Source organism: Theobroma umbraticum, unplaced genomic scaffold, assembly GCF_002168275.2.
Source record: "Theobroma umbraticum cultivar Fairchild unplaced genomic scaffold, ASM216827v3 scaffold_50.0, whole genome shotgun sequence".
Taxonomy (NCBI): domain Eukaryota; kingdom Viridiplantae; phylum Streptophyta; class Magnoliopsida; order Malvales; family Malvaceae; genus Theobroma; species Theobroma umbraticum.
Window position 1 is genome coordinate 8,369,819 of NW_018397261.1, and position 14,024 is coordinate 8,383,842.

The 14,024-nt window shown below is 36.9% G+C and overlaps 1 protein-coding gene across 1 annotated transcript in view; it reads left to right on the top strand.

Annotated features, from left to right (window-relative positions):
- Positions 1-2,811, top strand: part of LOC110417802 (clathrin adaptor complexes medium subunit family protein) — a 4,681-nt gene extending 1,870 nt beyond the window's left edge. The window contains exons 5-12 of the mRNA XM_021430336.1: positions 1-133; positions 233-398; positions 604-908; positions 1,467-1,665; positions 1,760-1,913; positions 2,141-2,203; positions 2,309-2,405; positions 2,547-2,811. The exon at positions 1-133 is cut by the window's left edge and continues 110 nt beyond it. Coding sequence (XP_021286011.1) covers positions 1-133; positions 233-398; positions 604-908; positions 1,467-1,665; positions 1,760-1,913; positions 2,141-2,203; positions 2,309-2,405; positions 2,547-2,636 — 1,207 coding nt within the window. The 3' untranslated portion in view covers positions 2,637-2,811. The remainder of the gene's footprint in view (positions 134-232; positions 399-603; positions 909-1,466; positions 1,666-1,759; positions 1,914-2,140; positions 2,204-2,308; positions 2,406-2,546) is intronic.
- The last annotated feature ends 11,213 nt before the right edge of the window (positions 2,812-14,024 follow it).

The window sequence follows — 14,024 nt, forward strand, 5'->3', positions numbered from 1 at the left end:
TGTTGCACAGGTTAAGCAATACTGTGAGATGGAGAGTCATGAAGAGAAGTTGCACAAGCTGGTATTGCAGAGCAAGATTAATGAAACTAAGGATGTCATGAAGCGTAAAGCTAGTGAGATTGAGAAGAGCAAGGTATTTGTTTTGCAATGCTCTTGGCTCTTGTTCTAAGTTTGTGTCTCCTTCAATCGCTTCTGTTATATGGTCTATTGATTCCTGTTGTGTAATCTGCAGATTGATAAGAATAGAGGTGATAAAGGAGGGTTCATGTCAATGGGCTCTGGACGAATTGAAAGTAGCTTTAGTGATGTGAGCATTTCTAGTAGTGGAAGTGGCTTTGGAAGTGGTTCTGGGTTTGGATTAACCACTGAAGTTGATTCCTTCTCTACCAAGCCTAAAGGTTTGTCATATAAGTATGCCGCTACATGTGTTGGATTTTAATTTGTTTCTCATTTTTTTTACAAATTGGTTATACTTGCTTTACTGTAACTCCATAAGAAATACACTATGTTTCTCACTTTTCTGGACATGTTTCATATCAATTGTTTTTCAGAATTATTATTCATGTTTCAGAATATTTTCTGACCGCATGCTCATAATGTTAGGCCGCCAACCTTCATCTGCAACCGCTCCTCCTAAAGGTCTTGGCATGCAGCTTGGTAAAACACAAAAAACAAACCAGTTCTTGGCATCCCTGAAAGCAGAGGGTGAACTGATAGTCGAAGATGTGCAGCCAAAGGCAGGTCAGTCCAGAGTGGCCGCACCTCCTCCTACTGATCCCATCACTTTGACTGCTGAGGAAAAACTCAATGTCACACTGAAAAGAGATGGTGGAATCAGTAACTTTGATGTTCAAGGGACCTTGTCGCTTCAAATTCTTAACCAGGAAGATGGACTCATCCAAGTTCAGGTAACAGTTTGGCTTTTACTGAATGAAGACTTTGTGTGAGAAATTCACAAGGTTGCATCTTTCAAGGATGTTGACCTCAAAATTATACTTTCCTGGTGAATGAGCAAGAAGTTTTGTTCAGTTCGAATCTTGGGGATGGGTGGTTACGCATTTGGCACCAAAAATTAGTATGATTTCTTTATTGAAGAATGTGCTTTGTAGAAACCAGAAAGCAGGCCTTCCCATTCTACAGTTTTCCATATTTTTCTGGGCCAATATCTTTTGTTGGGCCATGGATGTGATTTAAACTATTCACATTAATCATGACGGAATACTACTTTCTCTTTTGTGCTTCCTTTTTTTCCCGATTATGTTGTCTTCCACCTGGCCAATATCCAATCCCTGGTTACATTAACCTTGCATGATGGTATTACTTGCCATTGAAAGACATACCACTTTCTCCTTGAATGTGCACTGTTACATAATAGGACTCATGTTATCCTCAAAGTGAATCATACCCTTTATCTAATGCCTTTACAGTACTGAATTTACCATTTTTCTTTAAAACTTTATTTTCAGATTGAAACTGGGGGTAATCCAGGCATTCTTTTCAAGACGCACCCTAACATGAACAAGGAGTTGTTTTCCAATGAAAACATTCTAGGGTTGAAGGACCCTAATAGGCCTTTCCCCACTGGTCCAGCTGGAGATGCAGCTGGTGTTGGTCTTTTGAAGTGGAGAATGCAAAGTGCAGATGAATCAATGGTGCCATTGTCCAGTGGGTTTCAAATCTAATATCCTCTGTTTATTCTTGGTATGCATAATCACTTTTGTAGGCTTTGATGGTTGATATGATTTTTGGTGTGTTGCAGTTAACTGCTGGCCCTCGGTTTCTGGAAATGAAACTTATGTCAGCATTGAATATGAAGCTTCATCAATGTTTGATCTGCGAAATGTCGTTATTTCTGTACCTCTTCCTGCTCTTCGGGAGGCTCCAAATGTCAGGCAGATTGATGGTGAATGGCGGTAAATGGAAACCATTTCAAGATGTTGCAAAATTTATTTATTTTTAGCCCCATTAGATGGATAAACTCAATTCAACTCAACTAGGCCTTAGTCCTGAACTCATTGGGTATATTTTCATCAGATGTTACTAACAAACTTTGGGCATATCGTGAAAACACTATGATGTTAAAGTTGGAAACAGCTTATATGTGCACTATTATATTTATGCTGTCATGTTTGTCTTGCAGGTATGACTCCAGAAATTCCACCTTAGAATGGTCCATACTTCTCATAGATAACTCTAACCGCAGGTCAGTGCATATTTTTAAACACTGCAAAACATGTTGCATGAGATCATTTTGATATGCTTTTTTGGGTTGATTATAAGTATTTGTTTCCTGTTGACTTATTGGCAGTGGATCGCTGGAGTTTGTTGTGCCTCCAGCAGATTCATCAGTGTTCTTCCCCATATCTGTCCGCTTTTCAGCCACTAGTATATACAGTGACCTGAAGGTTTGATACGCCATTCTTTTGTTACTGTTGTTCTTTTTGAGCATGGGATTGGATCATATTTGTGGAGGCTTGTGTGTCAGCTGTTAAAATTTGTAATTACTTCAATGGGTTGTTCCTTACCGGAGAGCAATGCTGTTGCAGGTGGTGAACGTGATTCCCCTAAGAGGTGGAGCTCCTCCCAAGTTTGCCCAGAGGACAAATTTGATTACAGAGAATTACCAAGTTGTGTGAATGATATTTCAAAATGTAATAATAGGTTTGTGAGTGAGTTGTGCACTTTGAGAGCAACGTTGAATGATTCAAACAAGGGCCCCTTTTTGCAGCTTTTACAAAAATTTTTTAAGATCAAAATTTTATTGTTCTAAAAATTTCTTTATTCTATTATACTAGTATAGCTTGTATTGTAGTGTAGTGTATACTCTTTTTCACTCTTATATTTTGTTCCCGTCTTCAGAATAAGTAATTTTGTCAATTTACGAGTCAAATGAAATAAATGACGAGAGTTAAGCATGAATGAAATAAAAATATTGATATCGTTTTAATTGAGTTAATTATATTTGATTCTTCGGTTTTTTTAATTAATTGATTAGGATGAGTGGTTATCCATTTGATTTTTATGCTTTCGGTATTAAATGATTATGATAGATCGATTATTTCAACCCCAATTTTTATAGCTGGCTACTATCTCTTTCTCTAAAGTTATGTTTGGTGGATTAGGTAGGAAAAAGTTATGTTTGGTGGATTAAGCAGGAAAGGAATAGAATAGTTATTATGTGAGAATATAATGAAGTGAAAATAGAATAAAATAGTTATTATTTTATTTGGTACGACAAATGGAATAAGACAGAAATAGTTATTATGATTTATTACAATGTTTGGTTGGTAACAATAATTTTAAAATAAGAAAGGAATAGAAAATACTCTTTCTCTAAAGTTATGTTTGGTGGATTAGGTAGGAAAAAGTTATGTTTGGTGGTTAGGTAGGAATGGAATAGAATAGTTATTATGTGAGAATATAATGAAGTGAAAATAGAATAAAATAGTTATTATTTTATTTGGTACGATAAATGGAATAAGACAGAAATAGTTATTATGACTTATTACAATGTTTGGTTGGTAACAATAATTTTAAAATAAGAAAGGAATAGAAAATAAAAAGATAAAAACATTTTTTTATTTTTATTTTTTATTAGATTTTTTATTATTTATTTTTTTATTTAGAAACAGAATGAGGTAGGAATAGAATAGAATAGTTATTACTTTATTTGGTACGATGAATGGAATAAGACAAAAATAGTTATTATGACTTATTATAATATTTGATTGGTAACAATAATTTTGGAATAAGAAAATAGTGAAAAATAAAAAGATAAAAATATCCTTTAATGCTTGTGTGAAGGCTTTTCCAATTGAGAAAGAACCTGAACTGCAAACGAGATGTCAGATCTACCGAGGGTCAAACAAAGTAGTTTCCTAATAAGCTGTGTATAGTTGCTAGGGTCTGCTAACTTCTCGTCATCATCTGTTTTGTGCAACTTGTGATTGTGATCCATAGGAGTACTGACTAGTTTAGCTCCCAATAATCCATGTTCTTCCAACAAATCCAAAGTATATTTTCTTTGGCAAATTGAGATGCCATCTGGTGCTCTTGCAATTTCCAATCCTAGGAAAAATTTGACACTGCCAAGATCTTTTAGTTTGAACTGTGTATTGAGAAACTCTTTAACATCCTTTGCTGCCTTAGTAGACGTATTGCCAATGATAATATCATCTATGTATAGCAATAAGGCAATGAATTCACCATCTATTATTTTCATGGTGAATAACGAGTACTCTGCAGTTGATTGAGTAAAACCATATTGTATGATAGATGTGAATTTTGCATTCCATTGTCTAGATGCTTGTTTAAGTCCATAAAGTGACTTGTTAAGCTTGCATACTAACTTGGTTGCTGTTGGATGCTCCTCTTTGATTTCACACCTTTCAGGTAACTCTATGTGAACATCTTCTTTCAAGTCTCCATTTAAAAATGCATTGTACACGTCTAATTGTGACAATGTCCACTTACTTGCAGCTGCCAATGCAAAGAAAATCTTGACTGTGATCTGTTTTGCTACTAGATTAAAAGTCTCTTGGTAATCAAACCCTGCCACCTAGTTGTAGCCTTTAGCTACTAGCCTTGCCTTGTATCTTTTAATCTGACCACCGGCATTGAGCTATACACATTGACACAGAGCAATAAGTAAACGGAAGAGACAGCACAGCAAAGTTCCTGACTCAGCGTGGAAATCCGAAAAGCGGAGACCCAACAACAGCGCTCCATGAGGACCGGAGAAGACCGAGACAACACCAGGACAGCCCAGTTTGGAGTAGCCAAGAGAGTCCAAAAGCATTAGAATAGCAAACTTAGATTAAAGACAACACCGATCACTATTTAATTTAATTAAAGATTAGAAAAGCACCAAAAGCATTGTTTGGTCTTCCAATACGTCGATGACACAGCACATGCACATAACGCAGTTTCTCAGCTTTTGGAGTCAGGAAATTTTGCAGTGAAAGACGGAAAACCCGGAGAAGCTTATGTGGCAAATTGCGTGCCCAGCACATGACACATGTCACAACCTCGAGACCACCTCCAGGTTCCGGAGGTAGAAACACGAGTAACACTGATGTTAAAGATGTTGTGCCCATCTGATGTTAAAGATGTTAAATCGAATCAATTTAGAGGGATTCCATCTTGAGGTGGAATTGATTCTCTTGCCAGCTACTTGATACTGAGCCAATCTGCTGAACTGAGTTGTTTTGGTGTTAGTGTTCCGCTTCGCAGGTTGCCATTGTTTATCTTCTGACTCGCTTTAATTTGGTTTATGCTGCTTACCCAAGCTCGTCAAGTGTGAAATAATCCCACTTTTGGACAGCGGAACACTGCTTAATGCAATATATTAATGAAATCCCACTTTTGGCTGAGAAATATATATATATATATATATATATATATAAAAGATGTTTGATTTTCCAAGCCAAATAATCTTGGAAATGGCTTTCTGTATTAGCTACAACAAGTTAAGAGCCAACGAGAAGGATAACACAAAACTAGCTAGATTGATAACAGAGAGCCAAAGTAGAGGAATCTATTGTTAAAAGACCAATAGATGAGATTATAATTGACAAGGAAACCACAGAACAGACAAAAGGGAAAGACAATGAGTCAAAGTTATATACTAGTTTTGACTGCTTACATGAGATCATTAATTAAGATTCTCAAGGCAAACACAACAGGTTGGGGTTGGGGAGGGGGGTGGGGTGAAGTGATATCAGTTTATCGGTTGCGGATTTCGAGGCTCTAAATCGACCATATTTTATTTCAATTCATCCCAATTGTAGATACTTAAACGAATTATTCATAGCGAATGTCAAAATGGAAGAAATTAAGTATCTTTTGGCATGCATCTACATATTTTTGTTTCAATTCAGGTAAGGCTCAATTAACGGTGGATTATATTCTTTATTCGAGTTTAGAATAGCTAAGGTTATATGCCTTTTAGCATGCATCATAAGTTGCCAAAGTGCATTAGCCATTGCACGTGCTCGAGGTTCTTCCCTCGTTGTTAATTTACAAAGTCAAGTTCTTCTCACCCTCACTATCATGTTACATTTTTCAATTTAATGCGTATTAATCTATTTTTTTATTATATTTGATTATATATATTATTGTCGGTTGAGATAAACAAAAAAGGTTACATCATCGTTGACTAATGGTATGTGCATGAGATTAAGCTACATCAACCATCCTCTAATTAAAAACAAAAAGTAAAAAGCTCCTTTTCCATGAATGTTCATACTTTATTACTTCCATCTATGAATGGTGTACTATGTTTAGATTTGAAATTTTTATTTTTTTATCTCCTCGATAATCTTTATTAATTAACTAAAAAGAAAATCCAAAACAGTATTATATACTGTTTAATTTATTCTTATATTGATTTACTGTATTAATCTTTGTTAATTTATTCTCATTTAAACAAACAGTAGTATATTCCTGAAAGTACATTATTGAAGTCTAAAATTGAACTGAAAAATCAAACAAGACCCAATTAAGCTTTTAACACTAAAAAAGACTAACAAGAGCTTGAACAGTTCTAAGCATGCCAAATGACAAATGACAAAAGGAAACTATTTGGTCAAAGTTCACGACCTGAGTTGCCGGAGAAAAAAAGTACAAGCAAAACAAAAGACCCGCACGTGTTGGGAATAAACATAGGAACATGGGCTGGCTATGATCCCTTTTTTCTCACTAATTGTGTTTCTGCAAAGAATCTGACTGATATGGACACAAAAAGTCGAGTAATAAGATAGATAGATAGACAGTTAATATTTTAAAGAGAATACGCCAACAACGTTGAAATTTCCAATAGGTGTTGGACTAGGTCATTCGCCGATAGAATAAAGAAAATGTTAAGGCGCAAATGGAGTTTAATTATATAACTTTATCAACCGAAGAGGGTCCATTGAATCCGGGGCTTAAATTTTTCTTCTTCTTTTTTTTTTTTGATAAAGGGGCTTAATCTTATTATAAAAGAAACTCATCAACTTAGGGTCTCTATCCTTTTCTATTTATTGTTTTTAAAATATCCCTAATCACGATCATTTTGATGATTTTCATAATTTATAATAACATTTTATGAAAATCAGATCTTGAAAACGTCTCTGAGTCAGATTTAAAAATGAATTCATTGTCATTTATAGATTATCAATTACTGTAATAATTAATTTTACATGTAAAAAAAACCAACAAAAATGGAATGGAGATTAGATAAAAAAAAAAACCTGAGTCGGGATAAATAGATCCCTCCCAAGGCTTCGATTATTGCAAAATTATAGGGGGAAGGGAGAGAAATCGAGTTACGCATCAAGGAAAAGATTAATTATTAAAATAATAACTAATATTACTCATTTTGCCTTTGAAGGGTGAATGTTCTCTTGTGTTCCTTTCAATTTGGATAGAGTGGCAAAAGAATGACCTTGAGGAAAAGGCAGCAAAAAGATGACATTTCCTCCTACTCTATTTCTCTTGGTGATCCATCTTTTCCATTCCACCAATCCAAATTGGGAAATGGTTGTAGGCCATTCTTCATTCATTCAATGGCGTGAACAAAAATGGATTCCTAGTCTATGACCTACAAAATGCAATTCCAATAAAAATCAATTACTCCCTTTTAGGACTGCTCTATCATTTTTTTTAAAAAAAAAATGTAAATTTTGTTGATATCACCAAAGCAAGAATGTCATAACAAGGCTTAAACCGATTTGGTGAAAGACGCCTCTTGACGTAAGAGCAGCTTTGGGCAAAAGAAACTGTACATATACAACAAAAGTAAGCAAAAACCTACATGCATGATATTACACACATTGACACAGAGCAATAAGTGAATGGAAGAGACAGCACAGCAAAGCTTCGGAATCAACGTGGAAATCCGAAAAGCGAAGACCAAACAACACCGCTCCATGAGGACCGGAGAAGATCGAGACAAGACGAGGACAACCCAGTATGGAGTAGCCAAGAGAATCCAAAAGCATTAGAATAGCAAACTTAGATTAAAGACAACACCGATCACTATTTAATTTAATTAAAGATTAGAATAGCACTGTAAGCATTGTTTGGTCTTCCAATACGTCGAGGTCACAGCACATGCACATAACGCAGTTTCTCAGCTTTTGGAGTCGGGAAATTTTGCAGTGAAAGACGGAAAACCCGGAGAAGGTTATGAAATTTCGTAGTCAGCGCATGACACATGGCACAACAAGTTTTCCTTTTTCTGATGATAGATCGACATTGGCATTTTGAAATCAAAAGTCATTCAACTTTTGTTTGTATATATGTAACCAAACAGGAATTCCAAGTCAATTTTCAGTTACAGAGAACAATGGAAGGAACGTGCAAAGCTGTCTAATGGTTTAAGCCTCAAGTTGCAGCTAGACGTGGTTGCTCTTCTTTGCATGTCAAATGTTACAGCTGTAATCAATTAAGGTTAATTAGATTAACAACAAACGACATGTCATGTGATCTATAAAATTAAGATAATGGAGATATAAGCAATTATATCGGTTTTCTAATAATTGATAAAATTATGTCATTTTGAGTGAGGAAAATAAAAAAAAGCAAACATGTAAGTCATCTCAATTCTAATATAACCATGCAAAAAAAAAAAAAAAACAAACCATTAGGAAAATTTGTCTGTGAGGTGAGGAGAACAAAAGACAGCATTTGCCACACGTTCTTTGCCAGTGAATCTGTCTTAAGCATAGTGCACGAATGAACTGGGTAAGATTCCATCGAACTAAGGCAGGGAAGGTTTGGTTGGGGTGAACGAATCGGATCTTAGAGAAGTCTTTCAACATATTACGCATGCATGTCTTGTGCCCCACCAATAAGGCGCCATTTGCGTTGATTTTTCCTATATTGAGATTAGGATTTAAAAGGACAAGTAAAACATTAACCTAATTAAAAATGCTGTGAGGTTTAATTCTCTACGTGTAATTGAGGAAAAATAAAGATGGTACTTGCAATTCTAAGTCTATAAATACGAGCTCAAACTCTCAAAACAATGTCGAGGTATAAGGTAGGGTAGGTCTTGAGAGCCTCTTAGGAAACCTCTTTGTCTGTGAGGAAATCTTAGCCATTACAGTATCTCAAAGCAATGTCGAGTACTAGTGGCCAAGGTATTCCAGATTCATTTCCTCCTAGGACCAAAACCTCGAGACCACCTCCAGGCTCCGGAGGGACTAGCACAAGCAACACTGATGTTAAAGATGCTGTGCCACCTAGAACCTCCACCTCTGCCCATACAAGATGGTGCTGTTTCATGTCAAAACGAGGTAAGTAAAAAGGATAAAAGAGAGTAAAGCAATTTCGTCTGGTTTTAAATTTTCCAACTATTCTATTACATTTATCTTTTATGAATGATCATATCATCGGATATTTTGTTTTTCTCTACAATAATAGCATCATGCAGCCTTAAGTCCGTGATTGCTTTGGTGTGCAAAATATGTTAACATATTTCCAAAATAATGCCATAAGAGATCATGTATACTCATGTATATATGTTTCCTGGAGGACAGGTCGAGCCTAATAAAGGACTCCGAAATAAGGCAGGCTGTGAGTGAGTAAACCGGGACCTGTTTGAGGCTGTGTGTCCGAGCTGAATTGGTGTTAGATATGTTAGAGTTAAAGCATGCATTGACTCAGCATGTAATGATGTTTTCATTTTGTTTTACTATGTATTTTGCTTTATTGCACTGGTTATTAAGTGCTGTACGCCAGTGTTATGAGGTGTTTTTGTGCATGACTGGTTAATAACACTTGTCCCTTATGTTAACAAGTGCTAACCATGTATACTTTGTATAAACATTTTGGTTTATGCTGAATGAAGTTAAGTTTTTTCAGTCAAGAAAACCATTCTCCCGTTTTTACTTCTTTCTCCATAACATAGTAGTTTTCTGCTCTGTCGTAGCTTCATCTTCTTTCTCAGTTTAATTATAAGATATTCCCGTTAGTAGTAGGGTGTAATGACGTACTAACTCTCATCTGTAGAGTTCATCAGACCCAACGATGCACTGTTGAAGCTTTTAAATTCATGAATATGCATTTTCCAATCGTGAAGTTAAAATTCACAATATAAAAACTTCAATTTGAGTTCTCTCTTTCTCTGATATATAATATAATATATATGTTATTATAAATATTTTAATATCATATTAAAAGCATTTTATAATATAATATAAATGGAATGAAAAATCAAGTCTTCCCCTACAACATATTGAAAGTCTCTGTTGAAAATGGAAGGCGGTGAGGTGAAATGACTATTGACGGTAGAGAGCCTGTAGATATCAGTAGAGAGCAGACAGTCTGCAACGGGATAGAAGAGCGAAAGAAGAAGAAAGAAATAAGAGAGGGGAACAGGACCAAAAGAGCTTGGAGGATCAAGAATCGAGGTTATTGTGGAGGGGAGTTAGTTAAGAAAGGAAAGCTGTGTTTGTTGAATGATTCAAGGCATTGGGTCTATTGGTCTTTTGGTAATCTGTGGCTTTTGCTTTATGGTTTGAAATGGGATTTTGAATTTCTTAATTTGTAATTGAAACAGAATTTGTGGTTATTGGGTGGTGGACTTTTATATAGGGGGTTCAATGTTGGGTTTTTATGTATAGAGGCATCAAGATGGCAAGCTGCTTTTATGCCCCTTTATGGTGGGTTACAGTTTTGAGCTAACCTACATTTATTGATATAATTTCTAATGATTTATCAAAAATAGTAATAAAAAAAAAAGGTCACAGCGACCTTGATCAGAATGGACAAGAACGGAAAACTAGAGAGAAGGATCGGGCTAGCTAAAGACAACATGGATGGAAGAGAAGAAGAAAAGCCTCACGCGACAGAAGATGAGGCTTCGCGACAGCCGAGAAGTTCCCTGCTTATGAGGAACGAATGTGGGGACGCGTTTGCATGGAATCTTTGTCTTCAAGAGGGGGACATGGGGGGGTTGGGTTTCTGGGCTGGCTTTGTAAAGGACACGTGCGGCGTGACAGCTGGTATGTAATAAGTGCTGAACCAGTGGCGCCACTTGGAAGCGGCACATAAAGCTTGGCGTTCCTGGATCTGGAACTGGCTACGCGATTGAAAGAATTAAGAGAGGGGAGTGACTTATTGTATATGGCTGTTTGTATTTGCTGTAACAAGTCTTCCGCCAGCTTAAGGCCAAAGATTTGCACCAGCATTTCTTTACCTGATCGAATGAAATATACAGATTTTGTTGTGGGTGTGCAACCAAGCTGCTGACATCTTCGCTAAGGAAGGGCTTACGCGTGATAATGATTTATTGGAAATTGCTGAAGGTTTGGCTTTTATCTCTTCTTCTGATTGATGCGGTTTTTTCTGGATGTCCACTTCTCGGGTTTCTTCTGAATAGGCAGGTTTGGTTTCCTGGCCTTGTGTTTTTTGAGGCTTTATGTACAGAACCTGGTTTTTTTCCTTGGCTGGACTTTAAGCTTCTCGAGTACAGGGGATCCTTTTTGTTTTCAGTTGTTGTGTGATTATTGTTGGTCCTGTTAGGTTCATTTTGTTGCTGGATGTCCTTTGATCCCATTGCAACCTAAAATTTTGTCTTAAGCTGTGTATTCTTTGTCTATTGACTCCTCTTTGGCTCAACTTCTGCCTTTCTTGGGTAGCTTTTGTAAAGCTTTTTTTTGAATGAAATGAGTTGTTAATTTACAATATACATACACACACACACACACACACACAAAGATTTGGTTTTTCCAAAAAAAATGTAGTTTTGTTAGCTGGAGTGAGGCCTGGTTTTTATAGCCAGATCTCCACAAACTGTTTGGTTTGTATGGAGAAATGGGATGGGAATGGGTAGGTTTGTAAAGGAGGGTGTGCTTAGAGTTAGTGATCTGTTGGAAGTCTTGAATGAGAGATTCTGGCCAGTTGCTTTAATGGCAGATCCTACGCTGTTGGGCAGTTGTGATCTTACCGATAAGGGCTGCTTGCTATGCAGCTTTGATCTGCGGCGTTTAATGGAGCTGGTTCCTCAAATTTCCACGACCACTCGAGGGAGATACCTCGGAGAGGCGGGTACAACTGTGATAATACATGTAGGCCGGCTGTGTGTGTTGTTTCTTACTGAATGTTAGAGGCACATGAGCTAGCTGGCCTGATGGGGTCTGGCAATTGATAGAATCTAGGTCCGATCTGGCTCTTGGTTTTGTTTATTTGCTATTCTTGAAACTAGCTGTAGGGGTAGGCGTATTCATGCACATTGGAATATAGTCTTGTGTTTTGTTGTACAGGGCAGCAAAGAAATTACTGGGAAGTGTGTTGTTTTTTTTTTTTTTTTTTTGAAAAGTGATTTTTATTAACCTCCTCAATCGGTATGTCATTTATTCTCTTCTGATTCGCTAGAGATTCCCTATGGCATGAAGGAACCGATGTGTGTTGGGTTGTTTGTGAGGATGCTGTAATCTGTGGGTTGTTTTTTGAATCTGTAGGGACCGTTAGGTTCGTACAGGTTCTGTCCTTTGTGGGCTAGGCAGTATGAACCCACACGCAGCCTGACTCTTTGTGTAAATGAGGAGTGAATGCAAGCTGCACCAAGAAAGAATGAGGTGAAATATAGTGCAGATGAGAAGGGAAATGGTTTGGCATGAAGAAAGGGGGACACTTTTCTTAACTCGGACGTCGCTTTCAGGTAAGTTTTCTAGGCTTTGATTTGGGGGAATGGACTCCAATGAAGTGCAAGTGGGGGTTCTAAGTCCCTGCATCTGCGTGTAATTTGTGTTTGTTGAAGGTGGGGTGTTGGTTTACAGTTTGTTAATTTTTTTTTCTGGTGTTCTAAACTGCTGGGTGACACTTATGGAACTGTGCTTGGGTTTGACAAAATTAAGCTGCTGGTTTCAAAGATGTGGGTTTCGGATTGGAAAAGTTGGGCTTTCCTGCGGCTGGATTTATGAGTGTTCTATTGCTGGGATGTTGACGGAGATGATAGGAGTGCTGGGGAATCTTTGTTTTTTTTTTTTTGTATGGTGCTTTTTCTCATATTGGATCATTGTCATTGGTCTTCTGAGATTGGTTGTATGCTGGCGTATATTGTATGACTGTTTCTGAGGTGGTTGTATGCTGAGGGTAGTTGTATAATGAAACGTTCTACTACCCTGTTGATGATAGTCTGTGGGTCAATTTTGTATTTGTAGGTTGCTGAACCTAGATGTATTTGACGCCAATGTTTAATTACTGGTGAAGGGGATGAAAAAGCGATGTAGGGGAGGTATGTACTGGGTAACGGCTGTGCAGGAAGGTTTTCTGGTATTTTGTTTAGCTTCAGGGCCCTTTGTGACGTGTTGTACATGTTGTTAAGGCTATGAAGGATGTGCTTGTTCTCATAGGTTTCTTTTTTTAATAAATCTACCTAACCTATCAAAATGAAAAGATATATTATATATACAAATCTTCCCGTCAGGTGCATAGAACACAACCATTAAATGTTTTCGGCTCTCTTTCCACCATCTATTCACGTTGGTTCCGACGCACAAGAAGCAACTTTTTTTTTCCCTCAATCAACGGATCATTGGCAAACTCACCGTGCACAAAGATTGAACGGCTAATAAAATATAATAGTTTGGACAGCTTACCCTAGGTACTCAGTGGATTCCCATGCCATTTAGCATCACCCCCTAGAAAAAGACAAACATAGCACCACAATCACGCCATAACACACGTTTACCACCAGAAAGAGCTGGATATTGTCTTCTCTGTGTCGCAACTGAATGAAGCGGTTTCACATCTGACTTATTTCGAAATTTTGGGCAAGCCTGCATTCTATTAACCATATAGCTCCACAAGTGGAACTACTCCAGATATTGCAGTGCAGTGTTTTCATCTTAATACGCAGCTTGATTTGCAGGTCTCGAGCATTTATCACTCCTCCCATTTTACCTTTGAGATTTTTTGTTTTTTCTGTATTAATCGATTAAAATTTCCAGAATGAATGATTTATTCCATTATTTTGAATTGAATTTTTTATATTTAAAACTTATGATTGAATCTGTTTCTATCAGGAACAAATC